The sequence below is a fragment of the Xiphophorus maculatus genome, chromosome 11 (genome assembly GCF_002775205.1).
Source record: "Xiphophorus maculatus strain JP 163 A chromosome 11, X_maculatus-5.0-male, whole genome shotgun sequence".
Taxonomy (NCBI): Eukaryota; Metazoa; Chordata; class Actinopteri; order Cyprinodontiformes; family Poeciliidae; genus Xiphophorus; species Xiphophorus maculatus.
The window spans coordinates 22,686,520-22,708,085 of record NC_036453.1 but is presented as its reverse complement, the minus strand read 5'-3'; the positions used below and the strand labels follow the sequence as shown (position 1 = coordinate 22,708,085).

The following is a 21,566-nucleotide window of genomic DNA, read 5'->3' as shown; positions in this document are numbered from 1 at the left end:
GTCAACTCCTGTAAACCAACAAAGCTTAAAAAATGTCCACCTCCTCTTCGTAACCTCTCTGTCTCTTGAGAAATGAACATCGTTGCAACCAGATGAGGATTATAGACTTAACATGCCAACATCACAAAATAGCATACAGCACAATTACTGACATAATTAATTGAGATTTACAAAAAAATAAAACTTTAAATAATCTCAGCTTTTTTGCTTTAGTTCAATGTAAACATATAGCACCATTTCACAACAAATGTGGTCAGGAACCACTTTACACACAAAAAAGTTATCACATTCCGAATGATTCTATATATCAAATGTTAAGTTCAGTTTTAATTTGTTTGTTATTTAATGATTTTTGTTTGGTTAGTTCTAACTCACCCACAACGTGGAAATTTTTTGCCCAAAATAATGTCAAGCAGAAAAAAGACAGAGTTGACCAATCTTGACTCTGTTTCTTGGTTGGCAAATAATAACACACAAAATACTCATAATTAACAAGATTAGCTTCTGTGAGCCAGCTGCTCTCGGAAGCTGATGATGTGTGCGCTAATCTAGAGTGAGACACAAAATCTCGGCTGCAGATGGCTTCAAGTCGCTTACAAAAGGCTATGTGGTCTTTTCTTGGAGCAACTGAACTGTCTGAGAAAAGACGATTTGAGGTTTGATCACTAAATCCATTTAATCCTGGGCTAGGATTCTTGCTTAGGTGTCGCAATGCCGCATTAATGCGCCTCCACGTTATGGCCAGAAGAGATTTGGCCAGAATCAAAGAAGCAGAGACATTAACAGAACAAACTTTACACAAAGGGATCACTGCATAGGGTTCCCACCATTTATTCGTTACGGAACTCTGTTGGGCTGTACGTATTTAGTAAAGAATTTGGAATTGCTAAAAAATGCCTGTGTGGAGCTGCAACTGTATCTGTACATTATTATCATTATGACAAACAAAGTCCAATATAAGAATTTTCACACTGTTCCCGGTCACTTACCCTAGACTTTTTTAGAACGTTACCTGTGTCCCTGTTGACACAAAGGGTGTGAAACGTGGCCCCAGATTCCATGTTCTCATTACCGCGGCTGGATTTAAAGGTATGACGAGGTTAAGATCCTTACCCAACTTTAAGTCCTGCACCTTTTCCTCATAGTACTTTTCACCTCACAGGAAAAAAGATGAACTGATACGGCTTTGATTGAATACTGCCACCTGGAGAAATATTTGTGATGTGACAAAACATAAAATTATGGTGAATAACATAAAAATGTGCCATAGAAATACACTGAGCAGCTGCAAGTTAAAGGACAAAACAGTAATTCTGCATCCCCAGAAACAGAACCAAATGTGGAGACGCACCATTCAGCTTCAAAGCACCACAAATCTGGAACAAACATCGAGAAAACTGCAAAACAGCTGAAACACTGAGCTCCTTTAAATCTAGACTAATAACCAACTGTTTAGAATTGCTTTTGGAACATCATAAATGAAACATTAATCAATATTTTGATGTGTAACGATGGCACTTGAAAAAATTTTATGTTTTAACTGTTGACTGTCTATGACTTTGTATTTTTGTGTTTTTACGATCTAAAGCTCTTTGAACTGCCTTATTGCTGAAATGTGCTGTGCAAATAAAATTGATTGATGGATTGAATTATTTATTGTTGTAGAAATTATGATGCTCTAAATTTGATTTTCCATATAATAATGGAAGGTATTTGTTTATTTTTTTATATGGGGGAAACTGTATAAAAAGTTTAGCAGGAAAACTTGACAAATTCAACGAGTTTACAAAATCCATAACGTAATAGTATAATTGGGCATCCGAAGGTATGAGGTCATTTGCAGCCATAGCCATGTGTCACCTTGGTGCAGTACTGCTTTTAATCCACCACTAATGTGTCCTTTGGGGCCTTTGTTGCTTTTAGGCTTCAATCTGACCTCCCATGCCTCATAAGACTCTTACTCTCATCAAACCTGCGAATCCTGGATTATAACGCAATTAACGCTCATCACAGTGCAACCAAGGTAAGAAGTCTTGACATCTACGGTGTTTGCTGAAAAGGTCCTCTTGTAATCTCGCTTACTCGATTAAGTGGTTCACAACTCTGTATGGTCTCCTTGGGAAACCTCTGCTAAACCGCGAAATAAGCGGTTTATTTGACTTTTAGCACAAGATTTTTGTTGCATTAACAAACAGCTTCTCAATTGTCACAGCATAGACACGAAGGGTTTTGCTTCACGCCACAGAAGACGAATGTAAATACTGAGAATACGGTGAATACAGAGAAGTCTCAGAGAAACATCTTTGGACCAGGTCATAGTATTTTCCATCTGGTTAGCCCCGGGCAATCTCCTTGATGCTATCTAGTATTGAACTAGCATTCAGTTCAATTCTTGGCCTTACTTTCTAACAACAATAAAGGCATCAAATTTCTGCTGTGAAACAAATTTAACCTTCTCGCACTGAACTGAAAAGAACTATAACTTTTCAGCATGGACCGCAATTACTTTCTCTGTCCGCCGTAATACCTCATCCCATCCTCCTAAACAAGTATACAATTTCAAATATTATTTCTGAGAAGTGCTGCAAAAAGTTAAAGGGGAAGGATTATGTATTTTCCTGGCACAAAGATTTAGTCTGGATAATTCCAGGCTTTGTTTAGGCCAGGGCATTTCAAAATAATTATTTTTTGCCATTCGGAGGTGGATTTGCCTCCTCCGAACCCACCTCAGAGGATCTAATGAGCTTTTGTATCATTGATCCAAAGATCCAATGATACTTTGGATCATTGTCCTGCTGCATAGCCCAAATGTGCATGACCTTAGGGTTACAAAGTGACTGCCAGACTTTCCACTTCCAAATTTGGTGTTAGAAAGAAAAATTTATAGTTCTTTGAATCACGGTAAGTTGTCCAGTTCCTGAAGCAGGAAAGCAGCCCCAATCCCTATAACCACCACCAAGCATGACCTTAGGTATAGTATTCTCTTTTTTTTATTCCTGTGTTTATTGGCTGGTTTAGGCTTGCAATGGTTTAGATCTCATTCTGTTTTGTTTGCTTTATGCAAGACTTGTCTGTGAAGTTTGTGTATTTAAACAGGTCTTATGTAAGTAGGTTAAATAAGTGGGATTCTTTGTCTCTTAATAATTGAAATCATAATATAAAAACTGCTTTATTTTAAAACCGACTGTCTTTGTCTGGAATTAACATTTACTTGATTATCTAAAGATTTAAATATGTCAAAACATCAAAAGCAAAAGGAATCTGTCATAGAAAAATAAATTTTTCAAAGCCCTTTTGATTGTACTTGTTGTGAAAGTATCAATGATCATAACATATCAACTCTTCTTTGTGAATTTGTGATAGAAGTTAAAAACACTCGGACCATGCATTGAGCTCCAGACATGGCATAGCCCTGGATTTCCCACAGGAGACCTTACCTGCACAGCAAGAAGGGTAGACCAGACGGTGAGGAAGTTAAATTAGGTGACAGTGGTCAAGGGACGACTAACACATGGAAGAAATTTTAATGTTTCAAATGCTTGGCGAATGTATTCCATTTTAAAGCATGATTCTCTGTTGTGTAAAATAGCGTCCCAACACTGGCTAATGGAACATAAGCAGTTGTTTTTCATGTTGAACTTAAGATAATCTTGTCAAGGATGTAGGGTCATTTATGGCCAATCCCCAGAACACAGATGCACCTTTGAAATGTAGAGCAAAGTTAAGCAGGGTCATAACAGGACAGAAAACAGACTTGTCAAAACACAAATTACCTGCTGCAGACTACAAAAGCCCTTTTTTGACTGAAGAATCCATTCAAAAGATTAAGGCTGGGGACTAAATGCCATTACCTATCCTCAAACAAACCTCATGGACAGTAATGTCACTCAGAGGACTGGGCAGTTTGAGCTCTTCACCCTATATAGAAGGAGAAGGTAAGGCCACTTCACAAAGACACCTAATTTTAACCTCCTGTGTCAGTGATCTCGTTATTTCTAATCCCAAATTTAAGTTCACATGGAAAATGAAGGCCTTGGCTCAGGTATTTTTTGTTCCAGAATAATCTGTCAATTTAACCCTAATTATACAGTTGTAAGAATGGTCTGGATCAGATTTTGTTTGACCATTTCTCAGGCATTTTAAAATAGTTAACAGAAGTTGGATTTTTTAAAAATTTTTGTGCATTGGGACAAAGGGAGAGAGTGAAGGGAAAAAAAGGGTCATTGTTAAACAGCGCGTGTTTGAAAGTTTCCAGATTCAGAGTCGAAGACAAACAAACAGGAAATCCCTCGGAAGGTTCAAGAAGCAAAGATAGAAGCTTCTTAGCAAGCTCAAACTGGGAATAGAATATGGTTACTATGAGTTTAAAATATAGCAACATGTGTACTAGAGACAGTTTATTTGCAAATATGGTTATTTCTCTTTTAAGTTTACAAAACCACAATGCAAACCATTTGTGAGCAATGAAACACTAAACTTATTGTATGCCAACACCAAGGAGGAATACAGTTCATCACTTATCCCTCCTCCAAGGGAGCTAAGATCACAACTTAGTTCATCTCCAACTTGGGCGCAAACTTATGATGGGTGAATGAACTGAACCAATTTCAGCAAATTTGATCAAACACTTACTCCACCTCCAGCCTACTCTCCCCTCATCCCACTCATCTTTGACGACTGCCTTCTTTTCTTCTGTGAACTTCACACCTCTCAGCTCTCAACCATCCTCTCTGTTTCAGACTCCATCTCGCCCACCACAACCACCAAATTTTCCCTATCAACACTTCAAGCGAGAAATGAACTGCAAAAAATACAAGTGTGAGAAGCTGCAGGTCCTCTCAAGAGGTTGGTTGATAACCATCTTCGCCCCTTGCTGAGGTACCTGCTACAGTTTACCTACCAGCCTGGCATTGGGGTGGATGACGCCTTGCACTGAGCTCTGACCCACCTGGACAAACCGGGAAGCACTGCGAGGATCATGTTCTTTGATTTCTATAGTACTTTTAAAACTATCCAGCCAAACTTTTGAGGGTTACATGGGAGATGTCAGGAGTGAATCACCACCCGTCCCAGCGGATACTGAACTACCTCACTGAGTTACCCATTATGTGAGGACATATAGCCATGTCTCCAACAGGCTGGTCTGCTGTACAGAGACTGCAGAGAACTATACCATGTTCACCCTCTACATGACAGATTTTTCCATCCACTTCTGAGGCTTCCATCTTTTGGAATGCAGGGAGTGCTCCTGGAGACCCTTTCTGACTTGGTGGTGTAATAAGCCATCTTCTATGCTGTAGTTTGTTGGGGCAGCAGCTTACCTATAGCCCACAGCCAAGGACACGGTTAGATAAGCTCATCAGGAAGGCCAACTCCGTCCCAGGACGCCCCTTTGACCCAGAAGGACATTACTATTGGACAATGTCTTCCACCACACGCATGAAGCTGTAGTAGGAATGGAGAGCTCATTCAGTGACAGACTGATGCATCATCGGTGCACAAAGGTCTGTTATTAAAGATCCTTCTCAGAAGCAGCACTAGTGATATCAACAAACTCAATAAGTATTTACAACTCTGCTGGTATTTGTGACATTTATCAGTTTCTTATAGTCTGCTGTCATTTCTTCTTGCACAAATACATGCATATGTGTAATGTTACTTTTTTCTTCTCAGTTTTGTCTTAGCTGCCAGTATATGCACAAAATTGTGCTTTTGTGTTGTTTCGATGTGAAAACGTCTACAGTAATAACCCATGAAGTAGATAGCATTGAAGGACATGTGGCCCCCAATAAGTTTTTGGTTTCTTTTGGCATCATAATAAGGTTTTTTTTCTTTTTGGCATCATTTCGAAAATCACCATCATTTAAAAAAAAACAAACAACTCACTGTTTATAGTGGAGTCTCTTCTCCCCACTTTCTTTGTCAAACCTTGTGCATGCTTATAAGGAGAAAGGTAGTTTTAACCAAACCTTGTGTCAGAAATTGAGATCCAGTTTGTTTGATTAGAAAAGTGATATGAAGAAGGCTCATTATGTTTCACAGACAGCCATTTTCAACCAAATGATTAGTCTTTGGTAATCTTTACATGAGCCATTAACACATTTTTTTGGTTTGGTATATCAATCCAAGTCCATATTTAACCATGGACTGGGTTATCACAATACTCCAAATTGTGTTAGTATTTTTTTCAATCCATCTGACATTTAGTCAGTGAAAGCATAAAATGTACTTTTTCGGTCACTAAGTTGTAAATTCACTTTTTAAATATGCATTTATTTTTGTTAAATGGGTTATTTTCTTTAATAAAAAATACATTTTGCATAGCTACTAACCATAATTCAGCTTCGTGTTAGTGTAAAAGAGTATGGAAATTTCATGATTTATTACATTCATTTAGCTGTACATAAAAACACAATATCATTAACGTTATTCTTTGTTACGTTTTTCTTGCGTCGGCAGATAAGCCAGTATTTCACGAGATCATTGTTATTTTAACAAATAAAAAACAGTAACCAGTTTTTTTTAGACTTCCTGTCATGGTTTGTGGTTGCAGGTGGTGAGGTAGATGCGGTGGACCCAGGTCGTAGTGAGTAATGGTTGTTTAATGGTGAAAACGAGGAGTACAGAAAGTCCAGGCAGCACAGGTGAGCATAAAAGCTAGAAACTCAAACACTGGTAGCACTGGTTAACAAACAACCTGAGACAGCTAGACAGTAAAGACAATGACAATGTCTTGCTGCTGAAATGTGCTATACAAATAAAATTTGATTGATTGATTGATTGACAAGGACCCGACAAGGAGCAAGGAACACAGGTGGGATTAAATAAACAAGGGGTAATCAGGAAACATGAGACACAGCTAGAAGCAATCAAGGACAGACGAGACAACACGGGAACTAAATAGACACACAGAAAAACCAAATCCTCACACTTCCTCTATCCTTAAAGTTTCCTCTTCATTAGCTTCATGAGTTCCTTTGGTTTGGCTACTTTCGCTTCTATAGCTGACAGAAAATCTGCAAATGAAGGCATTCGAAAACCAGATAATATTAAAAGTGGCAATATTTCAACATGTGGTTCTTTTCTATATTATAGTGGGCCAAATGTGTGAAAGGTTAGACTGATACTCTCACCTGCATCAGACACCGCCAGTTTCATTAACAGGATTAAAAGGAGGACACTGTAAGACTTTTATCCAGCCCTGAGTAGGAAGCACTGATCTCTTAAAGCTACAAAGAACTTGGTTTAATAAAAAAAAAAGTACTTCAAAAATAACATTTATAGCTCACATACATGAAGGCAGATTAGTTTATTACTTGACAGTTTTAGTTTATACTCATCAGTTTAAAGGCCAGACTTGTGTGGTACAGATGGGAGGAATAAGTGAGGAACTCAACTTGTGAGGAAACCTGTCACACTCTCCTGGACAATAGCTGTAAAGTCTTCTTTCATCCTGTAGAATGACTATCCGAGACCAATCTAAATAACCACGTCTAAGTGTTTCTTCAATATACCCACATAATGTTGTTACCCCAAAATGCTGTCAACTTCAAGACGTTTACCTGTCCATTTTGCATCTAAACATGCTATAGTTCTCGTCCTATGTCGACTTATTTCCTTTTCTTTCCCTATGACGTGTTTGAGCTTACAATACATCCGTTACTCAAATGCCTCTACAACCGTCACATTATGTTATTTCTCAAATAAACTAGACAAATAGCAACAGAAGTGTATGTGAATCTCTTACTTTAGAAAAAATATATACTCTACTGGACAGCAGCCTATTTAATCTTTGTATTCTCGTGGTCAGGAATGCCAGCTCACAAAGCACCAAAGTTGAGTGTCATGTAATATTGAGTGCTGTGGACCCTTCTTGTCATCCTAGTTCCCACCTAACACTGTCAGATGCCTAGAGGCATGGATATTTTTAGCTATAAAATGTTCCATTGGCTTCCCTTGCTTTAAGGACAAGAGAGAAAAAAAGTGTTGAGACTACAGGAGTCACTTAATCTCCTTGTTTTGACATCAGGTGTTCTAAAAGATGCAAAAGATGAAGCTTAAATAAGGCATTTTTGCTCCTCCAAATATGTTTTTTAATCCCTAAAGATGACAATTTGGCTCGAGGAATTTTAATAAGAAGGGAAGCAAATTACACAGCTCCTTCAGGGACTACTTCCAACCGGACCTTAGCTGGAGTCTCCTCCTTCACCACTTGTGTGGTCCTTTCGTTCACTTCAAAGAGCCAGTACTTAGAGCCGACACGTTGGCTGCCTACTTATCGCTTGAAATCAGCCGCGGGTCATTTACGTGCTGTTTCTTTCCTTTCCATCATGAGCCAGAGGGCTTAATACCGCCTCCACCTCTCCTTAGTTTGTCTAAGACTGTGACGTGCTGTCCTCAGAATTTGGGTTTATCTAGTGACGACTTGCAAGACACTGCAGATGCGCGACAGTCCACGTCTCTAGGTTTCCCCTGTTAGAGTTAGGTTTATTATTAGGCCCGAGCAGCAAAGCGCTGCGAAGGCCTATTGTATCTGTACTGTTTATTATTATTATTACGATTCTTCCCACCTCTTCGTGTGCCTTTTTGGGGGCTTTATCATATTCAAAAACTCACCAAACTTGGCGGTGGCGACTAGAAAATTTAAAAATTTTGAATTTTAAGGTTGTCGCAAAAATCGCAAAAAAAATTGCTGAACGGCGGCAACTAGCAATTTTCTGTTGACACAATGGTATGAACGTACTTCATCGTAGAGACATGAAATTTGGTACACTTGTAGAGCTCACCAAAAGACTCAGAACTTACATTGAATGTTATAAGCCAACTATCACAGAAAGTCGGCCATTTTGTATTGAACGTCCATTTTTTACCTCGAGTTTGACGTTTACAGCCTTCGTATTTGATCGAACTCCTCCTAGGGATTTCGATTGATCGACTTCAAACTCGGTCAGTCTGATCATAAGGCATGTTTGATTTAAAGTTATCAAATTGGTGAGTTTTGGAGCATGCTGAAGGGGGGTTAGCAGGGGTCAAAGTTCACCTACTCGCCATGAAACACGAAACTCTTATATTTCATATAAAAACACATAGAGGGACCAAACTTTCACTGATTGATCGTCATCGGGTGTCCTAAAATACCCTGTGGTGAAATGATGACATCACTTAGGCCACGCCCCCTGAGAACAGGAAGTGTCATGTTTTACTGTGAACGGTCGCTATCTTAGCCCTTTGACCTCATCAACATGAAACTGTGTCCAGAGACAGAAGACATGTTGGTGTGTTGAGGATTCCAACCCCGACCGGCTTTGACATAGCAGGTGGGCGTGGCGGCGTGGCGAAGTGACCTGTAACGCCGTTGCCATACGTTTGGCTCTGAATTCCACAATTTCGGGCCCAGCTGCTCCAAACTCACTAGGATGGATCCTTATCCACCCACCGACAGGAATTCATAACAAAATTTGGTGGGCGTGGCCTAATTTCTCTATAGCGACCCCTAAAGTATTTTAAATGAACAGCCCCAAGCCATGCTTTATCCTAGAATTACGAAACTTGGTACATATGTGTATCTTGTCGGGACGTACAAAAAAGTCTCTTAGAGCCATGCTCTAAACCCAACAGGAAGTCGGCCATTTTGTATTGAAGGTCCATTGTGGACCTCGAGTTTGACGTTTACAGCCTTTGCATTTGATCGAACTCCTCCTAGGGATTTCGGTTGATCGGCTTCAAACTCGGTCAGTCTGATCATAAGGCATGTCTGATTTAAAGTTATCAAATTGGTGACTGTATGAGCTTGCTGAAGGGGGGTTACCAGGGGTCAAAGTTCACCTACTCGCCATGAAACACCAAACTCTTATATATCCTGCACAGAAACTCACAGAGACACCAAACTTTCAGTTATTGATCATCAATAGGTGTCCTAAAATACCCTGTGGTGAAATTATGACATCGCTTAGGCGACGCCCCCTGAGAACAGGAAGTGTCATGTTTTACTGTGAACGGTCGCTATCTTAGCCCTTTGACCTAATCAACATGAAACTGTGTGCAGAGACAGAAGACATGTTGGTGTGTTGTGGATTCAAGCCCTGACCGGCTGCGATGAAGCAGCTGTGTGCGGCGGCATGGCGAAGTGACCTGTAACGCCGATGCCATACGTTTGCTTCTAGATTCCACATGTTTCGACCGAGCTGCACTAAACTTGGCTTGAGTGATGCTGGTGTGATACCTGAAAATTCTATGTCATCAGATTATGACGTCATCTAAGCCCCGCCCCCTCAGAACAGGAAGTGCTATTTTTTTCCTTGGAAACATTCATCTATGGCTCTCTTGACCTAATCAAGGTGATTCTGTGTTGGATGACAGATAGGAAGTTGGTCTCGCTTGCTTTAAAGTCCCAACAGTTTTCAATGGCGGCAACGCCGTTCGTATACGTTTGCCTCTACCTTCCACATATTTTGACCGAGCTGCATCAAACTTGGCCTGAGTGATCCTGGAGGCTTGCCCGTCAATCCTACGTCATCACATTATGACGTCATCTAAGCCCCGCCCCCTCGGAACCGGAAGTGCCGTTTTTTTCCTTGGAAAGCTCTGTTTATGGCTCTCTTGACCTAATCAAGGTGATTCTGTGTTGGATGACAGATAGGACGTTGGTCTCGCTTGCTTTAAAGTGCCAAGAGTTTTCAATGGCGGCAACGCCGTTCGTATACGTTTGCCTCTACATTCCACATATTTTGACCGAGCCGCATCAAACTTGGCCTGAGTGATCCTGGTGGGAGGCCCGTCGATCCTACGTCATCATATTATGACGTCATCTAAGCCCCGCCCCCTCGGAACAGGAAGTGCCGTTTTTTTCCTTGGAAAGCTCGCCCTAAACCATGCGAGAGCTCCTGCGGTGGCCGGAACCCACGCGGTGGCCAATAGGCCGGAGCGGCGCTTGCTGCGAGGGCCGCCCGAGGCTGCTTGCAGCTTTAATTAGGCCCGAGCAGCAAAGCGCTGCGAAGGCCTATTGTATCTGTACTGTTTATTATTATTTTTCTTCCCTACAAATGAATCGCCCTTTTGGGGGCTTTATCATATTCAAAAACTCACCAAACTTGGCGGACGCATACAGCGACGCTCAAATTTACGTATTTTAAGGTCGTCGCAAAAATTGCAAAAAAAATTGCTCAACGGCGGCAACTAGCAATTTTCAACAGACCCATTGCTATTCACTTACTTCATCGTAGAGACTTGAAATTCGGTACAGTTGTAGAGCTCACTAAGACGCTCAGAATTTACAAGTAATGTCATAGTGCAACTATCACAGGAAGTCGGCCATTTTGTATTGAAGGTCCATTTTTTACCTCGAGTTTGACGTTTACAGCCTTCGTATTTGATCGAACTCCTCCTAGGGATTTTGATTGATCGGCTTCAAACTCGGTCAGTCTGATCATAAGGCATGTCTGATTTAAAGTTATCAAATTGGTGAGTTTTGGAGCATGTTGAAGGGGGGTTAGCAGGGGTCAAAGTTCACCTACACGCCATGAAACAAAAACCTCTTATATTTCCTATACAAAAACACATAGAGGGACCAAACTTTCAGTGATTGATCGACATCAGGTGTCCTAAAACACCCTGCAGTGAAATTTTTTTTTTATGTAGGCCACGCCCCCTGAGAGCAGGAAGTGTAATGTTTTACTGTGAACGGTCGCTATCTTAGCCCTTTGACCTAATCAACATGAAACTGTGTCCAGAGACAGAAGACATGTTGGTGTGTTGTGGATTCCAACCCCGACCGGCTGCGATGAAGCAGGTGGGCGTGGCGGCGTTGCGAACGCCATCGAATTTCGTTTGGCTCTGAATTCCACAGTTTCGGGGTGAGCTGCTCCAAACTCACTAGGATGGATCCTTATCCATCCCCGAACAGGAATCCATAGCTATATTTGGTGGGCGTGGCCTAATTTTTCTATAGCGACCCCTAGAGTATTTTAAATGAACAGCCCCAAGCCATGCTTAAACCTAGAATTACGAAACTTGGTACACATGTGTATCTTGTCGGGACGTACAAAAAAGTCTCTTAGAGCCATGCTCTAAACCCAACAGGAAGTCGGCCATTTTAGATTGAAGTTCATTTGACAACGATTTTGACGTTTACAGCCTTTGCATTTGATCGAACTCCTCCTAGGGTTTTCGATTGATCGGCTTCAAACTCGGTCAGTCTGATCATAAGGCATGTCTGATTTAAAGTTATCAAATTGGTGACTGTATGAGCTTGCTGAAGGGGGGTTACCAGGGGTCAAAGTTCACCTACTCGCCATGAAACACGAAACTCTTATATATCCTGCACAGAAACTCACAGAGATACCAAACGTTCAGTGATTGATCAGCAATAGGTGTCCTAAAATACCCTGTGGTGAAATTATGACATCGCTTAGGCCACGCCCCCTGAGAACAGGAAGTGTCATGTTTTACTGTGAACGGTCGCTATCTTAGCCCTTTGACCTAATCAACATGAAGCTGTGTCCAGAGACAGAAGACATGTTGGTGTGTTGTGGATCCAAGCCCTGACCAGCTGCGATGAAGCAGCTGGGTGTGGCGGCATGGCGAAGTGACCTGTAACGCCGATGCCATACGTTTGCTTCTAGATTCCACATGTTTCGACCGAGCTGCACCAAACTTGGCCTGACTCATCCTGGTCTGATGCCTGACAATGCTATGTCATCATATTATGACGTCATCTAAGCCCCGCCCCCTCAGAATGAATTAGAGAGATCTTCTGTGTAATTACATAATAAACAGTCCATGTTCGTTGTTTGTAGGGCAATGCTGCCCTCTGCTGCCCACTGAAATAGTTTCATTATTTCAGTAATTCGACACCAGAGGGCAGCATTGCCCTACGGAATGAAAGTTCAATGTTGTAATGGAGGAAAAAATTAAATAATTTGTAATTCTAACACAAAAACTCACAGAGACACCAAACGTTCAGTGATTGATCATAATCGAGTGTCCAATAATATCCAATGGTCAAATGATGACATCACTTAGGCCCCGCCCCCTCGGAACAGGAAGTGATATTTTTTTACTTGGAAAGCTCTGTTTATGGCTCTCTTGACCTAATCAAGATGATTCGGATGATAAACTCTGTCAATGCTCGCTGCTGGCTGAACCGTGTGGGCGTGGCCAAACGGCGAATATCAGTCCCTCGCCATATACATACGTTTGGCTCTTATTCAGGCATAGATCATCCGATTGGTGCCAAACTGGATATGTATGACCTTTGTTCACCTCTGAAAAGCCCGACGGGTTTGAAATGTAATTTGGCTCCACTGTGCCCCCTAAGTTAATACATGGGCTGTATCTCCTCGACGCATCGACCGATCTGCACCAGATTTTTTGACAGTCGTCGGGGAGCGCTGCCGAACGCATTCACGCGTGTCGCCTGGTGGATGGGTGTGGAAAATGCGCGACAGCTTCTGCGGTGGCTAGCGGGCGGCTGTGCTGGAAACTGCGGCGGAGCTTCTGCGGTGGGGAGTTGGCTGCGGCTCTGGAAATCGTGCGAGAGCTTCTGCGGTGGCTGGAACCCCCGCGGTGGCCAATAGGCCGGAGCGGCGCTTGCTGCGAGGGCCGCCCGAGGCTGCTTGCAGCTTTAATTTTTTTTATTATTTTTTTCACCAGCTTTACGCATGATCCTCATGTGCGCCGTTCTTTGTAGACGTTTACTAATGGATCGACTCATCTGCAAATGCCTGGACTTTCAAGATATAGTGGTAATGATACAAAGATTTCGATGCACTCCTTCAACAGTTGCTGTTTCAAGCGCACTCACTGAGTGTCTTCTGCTGCGGTTCTGCTGCGGTTCCCATGGCTTACCACCCTTTCCAAGTTGACGGAGCGGACGCCTTTTCTCTGCCAGCGTTCACCCCCCGCGCACAGTCCTCACTTATCCCCTCCATAGCCGCGGACGCACGGCTGCGCGCAGCTATGGAGCTCCGGAGTCGGCCAGTACACCCGCGGACCACGAAGCGCCAGGAACGGCCCGAACAATGGCTGGACGACGATCCGAAAGTCACGCTGGAATCTAAGGATTTGTGGAGTGCATTTCACAAGATGGGGACTGAGATGGTTATCACGAAGTCTGGGAGGCAAGTAGATCTGACACTGAGAAAATAAACTGCTGGATATAACCAGTGGTCATTTTAATGTAGAAATGTATTTAAACAAAAAAAAAAAGTGATAGGTTTAACAGCTAAATACTTGAATAATTGAATAATTAAGTTCTAGCAATAATTAATGAGGTTACCAAAAACTTGGCAGGGAAAAGTACTACCTATTCAGAAATTTTGAGCTGTCAGCCAATTTTACCTTTATGGTGTATCTAAGCTAGCAGTCAAAGTATAAAATGTTGCTGATAAAAACAACTTTTAGAATCTGTTCTAACAAGGTGTAACGTAGCCTATAGCTTTTCTATTGCACCGAGTAGACAAGATACTTCGCTTACTAGAAAATTCAACTTTGCCTTAGTGTTTTTACTAGTTAGGTCGAAACTAAAATAGTGACAAGCTTTTTAATTTCTTTCTAAAAAATACTAAATTTAAAGTTATTCCCTTATAACCACGCAGAGATGTTTCAATCATAAACAATAACTGCTTCTGGGTTAAGAAGCCCAGCTAGCTAGCTCGACTTTAGCATTTGCACAGTTGCTAAACTAGTTTAGGCATAAAATATTACTGAAAGAGTAATGCATTTTTAAAGTCCGTTCAAAGGAGGTGTAGTTTCAACTTTGCCATTATAACTGCAGCTAAGATGTATTATTAAGTGACAAAAATGGTCTTGGGGACAGGAAGTTAAACTTACTACCAAGCTTAACTATAATATTACCACTTTTGCTAACTTTTGGAAACAAGCTTGATTTCTGGTGGAACTGAATTTACTTTAACTGTCATTTTGAATCTTTGCAAGGACTGCTCTTAAGTTGCTTTTATATTAACAGCATTTCATATTTTTACAATTTATAGCATTTTATTTTTTATTTTATCTACAACTACTACTCAGTGGTGGTTGTTATTGTGTCTTGTCTCTATGCTGTAACTGCGAAGTAATTTCCCTGCTGGGATGAATAAAGTAATTCTATTCTATTCTATTCTATAACAGTACTTACATTTTTGAAATTGTGCATTGTTATATTTTGCAAATTGGTGGCTATATATTTATAATTTACGTATAGAAATATACTAGCTTATTATATTAGCATGTAACGGTGGTGTGTTGTATTACCTGATGAATACAGAACACCGCTGTTGAAGTATATTCTAGTGAATATGTTTAGGTGGGATTGCTATTTTTTAATTTAATAATAAAGTAACATTAGATTTAAAAACTATAATAGAGGCTTAAATTAATTTTTTTTTTAAATTTAGGCAAGAACTGAAAACCCTCCACATTTTCTTTTGCATAGTTAATCTCTCAAGATTGTTGGAATTGGAAATATTGTCATAGTGAAAAAGCTTCTCAAGTTAACAGTTCAAAAAAGTAGTGAAACAAAAGAAGTCGGGGCAATTCCATAGACGTGAATTTTTTAACAAGAAAAATGTCGTCAAGTTGGCTCATTGGTAAAATATGCTTTCAAGAACTGCACATTATTTTAATTCTTGCGGAAATTTTTCACACTCAATTGTCAACGACAGGAGGATGTTTCCACCCTTCAAGGTGTGTGTGGATGGGCTGAACGAAAGCGCAAAATACATCCTGCTGATGGATATTGTTGCTGTTGACAACTGCCGCTACAAGTTTCACAACTCCCACTGGGCAGTTGTTGGAAAGGCCGACCCGGAGATGCCAAAGCGGATGTACATCCACCCAGACAGTCCGTCCAAAGGGGAGCAGTGGATGAGCAAGCCTGTTGCTTTTCATAAGCTCAAACTCACCAACAACATGTCGGATAGGCATGGATTTGTAAGTAGCATTCAGTTCAAAATTTCTACAAAATTGTAGGTACTGATAATTTTGCTTATGACTGTTGTTTGATTTTCCAGACAATCCTAAATTCCATGCATAAGTATCAACCGAGGTTTCATATTGTAAGAGCCAATGACATTATGAAGCTCCCATACAGCACCTTCAGAACTTATGTTTTCCCAGAGACTGAGTTTATTGCTGTCACTGCCTATCAGAATGAAAAGGTAACTCTTAATTTTGAGAATAGAAATGTTGCTTGTGCTTGTTTAAGGGATAAGTTACATATTTTTTTCCTTCACTATGTAGATAACTCAACTGAAAATTGACAACAATCCCTTTGCCAAAGGGTTCAGAAATACTGGAAATGGAAGACGGGAGAAAAGGTAGGTATCCTAACATTTTGATATGTGAACTCAGTACAACAGTTTTTGCACATTTTAACACATGGAGCTTTGGTTGTTATATTTACAGGGGCAAACAGCTTAGTAAATCAGACCAGGACGGTGATGATTCTGATGACTCATCTGGACAACCCAGTGCTAGCGAGCCGTTTTATTCTCCTCTGGAACTGGTCAGCAGCCCTCTGATGTCCACGCCAACCTGCCAAGGTGTGTTAACTTACAGAGTGACTGTGTTCTTTTAAGTAGACAAGCTTTTTTTAAGAACTAGCCAACTAACTAACCTGCTAACTAGCTAACTAATTGTTGTGATGGACTCAAAAGCCAGCAGGAGCTTATGAAAAGCAACAGGCTTGCTCATCCACTGCTCCCCTTTGGATGGCAAAATCCCCAAAAATGGTGTTTTATATTAGATTGATAATGAGCACAAATTCAGAAACTAAAACTATAGGAGAACTCAAATCCATGGTTTTATAACCATTTTTAGCAAGGTAAGAAAAAACAAGAAACCAGGTCACTTTGAACGGAACATTTAGATGGCTTGTACGAAGAAAAAGAACAAAGTATTTACTTTTTACTGCTTACTTGTTTTGATTTTAAAGTTGAAAAGGTCAGAAAACATCAAAATGATGATAAAAAATAGTTGAAATTAACAAAAAGAAAGAATTGGAAAAAGTATACAATCAAGTAAAAATGAGACTGGCACAAAAACCTGCAAAAGCCATGCCTTGTGTACATGAACTCGTAATTTGAAACTTTAGAATAGGCTTTAATAGCAAATATATTCCTTCTCTTTTTGCAAATATGCTGTAAATGCACAGTGAGCACGGAGAGCATCCATATTAAATTTGTTTGGAAAGAAACTAAAAGTTTCAGCATTCAGCTTTTCAATATTTTAACTCTATTCTGTTACAGAAATTCACCAAAAACCTTTTTTGCCGTGTCACCCCAGTATTCCTTTGTATTTATTAAATCTTCTGACTCCAATATCTTGGCCACACATTTGGTTCTAATAAAAGCTCTTTCAGCTTGCTTACCCTATCACACAATGACACACATTACCCAGAAGTGTCCTCTTTTTAAAACTTTTTCATGTGCTTCCTTACAGATGCAAAAGGAATCGAAAGCGATTCCGATATTTACCCTGAAGACGATGATGTTTTGGAAGCCGGCCTTCCCAAGACTGCGCCAACATTAACTACGAACCTGATGGATGAGGACGTTCTGCAAAACATGCCTGATTTTAGGCAAAGCAACAACAAAAAGGATGGATCAAGGGAGATAATTATGCAAAGAGCACATGATGACAACCAATACGTTATGAAAGTAGGTCCTTTTACAAACCAAAGGAGTGTAATCAAAGACAGAGGGCTACCTACAATGTCTCGATCACAAAGCCTAACCTGCTTCAGTAGTTGTCACGGTCCAACTTTAGATTTCTCGAGTGGTTATGAACAACCATTTGTCACTCTGCAAGAATCTTTTCAAGAAAAAAGACAGCTACCACCGACAGCAAAGGGGTTTACCTCTATGTGTGTGGGACCTGGATTTACACCCTTGACTGGAATTAAAAACTTTGAACAAGGACTCTCATGTCAAAGCATCCAGGCTTCAGCTCCATTTCCCTTCCCACAACTCACATTGGGATCTCAGGTAGGCTTTCCGAAATGCACTCAATTCTGTCATTGCACAATATTTAGATAGGACAACTTTGTACTTTTATCACATCCTTGAGATGTATTCAAGACCATCATCATTATGTGCATACAGATTTAAATGAAAGACATTGAAGGGGTACTTCAAAATGTCAAAAGTGTACAAGCCGGAAATACTTATCTTCCTATTTGAAACAAGGACTCCAAAATATGTAAAAAGCATTTTGAGTCAGTGACTAACTAATGGAAAACTGGTCCTGCTCCCACTCGGAATAGCCATTAGCTTCATCCTATGAGACAAGCTAATTTGGATTTACGTTAAATAAGAATGCCAAGAGAGGTTGTCTACTGCAGGTAACACTGATTCAAAATTTTTAACAGAACTCAAAATGTTGAACTATGCTTTAATCCACTATAGCTTATGGTCTATTTTTGGTTTGGTATTAATGTCAACGTAAGGTGCAAGCAAAGCATAAGTCTGGAATCTGAAGAATGATTTTTACTGAGTCGCAGCACCATTCTGAGGTTATGATGCTGTTCTAATAATACATTTTTTCCAAACAGGGAGTCACTCTGTCATCTGTCGATGGAATGCCATCATATCCATACCATTGTGTGGTACCAGTAGGAGCGAGTGTTTCAGCTCTCCCAACCAGCTCTGCCACCCCGTCACTTTCTGGAATCCATCATCACCGAAACCGTCAGCCGTGGTTGAGATTAAGTCCATATCAGATCCCACCATCTTTCAGTTCTTGCCAAAATTTCCTAACGACCACCTTGCCTGGAAGGTCACCTTCGCAGCCTGAGCTGTCCAAATATGGAAGCAAAGACTGGAGTTTGCCATCTGGACGCGACAGTTACCAAGCAAAGGCCATGCAAAAGACTGTTTCCCCATTTGTTATGGGGTTTGCTGATGAACTACAGCACACTTTCAGGATTGGCAAGTTGCACAAGAATAGCAACTAAAATAAATAACCATTGAAAAACAACAGTTCTGTTTTTTTTAGTTTTCTTTCATGAGGATATCTGCATTAACTCAATTCCAGGTCAGTACGGTCACATTTACAGGCTCTAGATGCAAGCCTAAGATTGAAATAGCTGCTTTAAAGTTTTACATGAGGAAGTGATTACCGAGATTTTAAAATATTTAAACTAATTTATCAACCTAATTTTTCAGATGCATTCATGTAATACACCACAGGATTGAGAAGCCAGTAACAGACCTGATGATCATTTGGATCGATTAGATTAATGTGTCGACATGCAGTCATGTTCCAATGGTTTTAAATGGATTTGGGAGGAGGATTCCGCTTTCCAGCCCGGATCAGAATGTGTCTGGATGTTAGGCCTAATCCTTTAAGTTAATTTGAGTAATTAATCTGTCTGTTTCATTAGAGGACTTCTGTGCACTTTTTCAGTAAGGACAGCCTAGGTGGTTGTATTTGTCCCGGTCTCTCCATTTTTGTCACAGTGATGGCATTAAAGGAGTACGGAAGATACGGAAGAGGATTAGGGCCACCGGAAAAAAAAAAAAAACAGCAGTTCTGACTTTAATCTCAGAATTCTGGGAAAAAAGTCAGAATTTTTTCTGACTTTCAGAAAAAAATTCAGAATCTCAGAATTCTGACTTTATAATTTATGGGCACCGATTGGAGGAACCATCGTTCAATGACCAACATGCTAGTTGTGCAGGAGGACAACGAAATATCTGGAGGAACATGTTGGATTTAAGTCAGCTTTTCCGTGTTCGAGGGGTCTTCAAAAATGCCCATCATTAATTAAATAACAAAAGTGAGTAAAAACAAGATAGATAGTTTAATGTCTAAAGTATAACGGCTACAGCTAGTTGTTAGCATGGTTTTAGCTTTCATCGACGGAGGAATTAATGTGTCTCGCAATGTTATATCACATGCGTTTTAATAAAGGGTGTAAACAGTTGTTTACTGGATTTCTGACTTTAATCCAAAATCCAAAAATTCTGACATTAATCTCAGAACTCCGAGATTAAAATCAGAATTTTTTTTTTTTTTTTCCCAGTGGCCCTAATCCTCTTCCGTAAAGGAGGCATTTTAAGGCAAAGTAAATTCTTGGGCTAATTGCTTCAATTAGACAAAGACCTAATCTGAAATTTCCGTTACTCTGATCAGTGTCCGTAGTAATAAGGCTGGGCTCTCCTTTTCTCCCTTTAACTGGACATCTGCTGACTTTGCACGTCACAGAGCACAACAAAATACCAACACAAGCTTCATGAATTAAGTTTGTCTTTCAAGCCTGAAAGGGACTTCAGAATCAAACAAGACAGACACAAGCCACAATCTGCATGCTGTCAGTTTTTGGTACTTTATGTAATTTATGCCTTCCTAAACAGCTGCTCAGTAAAAAATTACAGTAAAACTTAGGGGTTAAACAGTTTTTACTTCTCATTGTCACTCAGATCTTTGTGCTTGCTCGGTTTTGCTTCCACTTACCCAATTGTGAGTTTGTACACGTCCCAGTGTGTCCCATCCATGCCTGGGTGGCTGCCACTGTAATGAAATAGTCAATGTTAATCACTTCACTATTAAGTGGCTTAAACGTTGTGGCGGATTGTTGCACAAGTACATGTTTGCAAACAGCCTGTTGGTGCTTAAAGAACACACACAGGATAAATTGAAGATTTAAAACCCATCTGAGGAGTCACAGGAATCACAAGTGCATGGAACCGGGGAAAAGCGGGCATATACTGTACCTATCCCAGCAAAGGTGAAGACAAGCCACAGTGTGACACAGTTTTACTCTGTCTCAGATACTGACAGATACTGACACAAGCTAAATTATTAATTCATATTATACAAGTAGCAGCAGGCTAAAACCCAGCAGCTTTTTCCTGCCACCCGGATTCCAAACAGCATAAAGCCAGAGCAGACAATGGCAGGCGAAGGGATGCATTTCCAGTGAAAAAAGTGCCAATTATATTATGCCATTTAATTAATTCAATTTGATTATGTGAGGATTTTTAAACTAAACTCGTTTTAGTTTAGTTTACCACTCACTGAACTGAGTGGTATTTATAAGTGCCTATGAATACCACTCATTTAGGTCTAAACATTCATTTTAAACCTAATATTTAGGTTTAGACCCGTACATTTAGTTTTACCAAATAGCTGAGGATTAACAGGAATCTTATTTTTCAAAGTAAATGTGAGTCTAAGCAAAAGCATATTAACAATTCTAATATGGCCCAGCCAGAGCGTAGAACTAAGTCTGACACAGTTTGTGTGCTCATCTGAAGAGGACTTAATAGTCTAATAAATTTGGAGAAAAGGCATAGTGGGGCTAATATTACCAAGTTGTGTTGTGTGATGCCGATCATCTTCAATCAAAAATGGCTGAATGCTGATGTCAACGCAAAGAAGAAAGTGAGGTAAGCGTAATATTATTTCAAGGGTGTGCAGGTCCATCCATCCATCAAATATGGATTGTCTACTGCATGGTCATATGTAGGAGTTGGTACCTAACTGCAGCACAATGCAGGTTTTCCATCTGCAAGGAACATATTGGACATGTCACCAGTCCAGAACAGAAGGTTGACCCAGCTTCTTCT

At 40.3% G+C, this 21,566-nt stretch overlaps 1 protein-coding gene across 1 annotated transcript; it reads left to right on the top strand.

The window, feature by feature from the left end:
* Positions 1–13,836: 13,836 nt before the first annotated feature.
* Positions 13,837–18,789, top strand: LOC102222367 (T-box transcription factor TBX2b-like). The gene is made up of 6 exons (XM_023342539.1): positions 13,837–14,117; positions 15,660–15,927; positions 16,008–16,154; positions 16,237–16,313; positions 16,402–16,538; positions 18,548–18,789. Exons 1-6 carry the CDS (start codon positions 13,837–13,839, stop codon positions 18,787–18,789), a joined length of 1,152 nt encoding a protein of 383 aa, XP_023198307.1.
* The last annotated feature ends 2,777 nt before the right edge of the window (positions 18,790–21,566 follow it).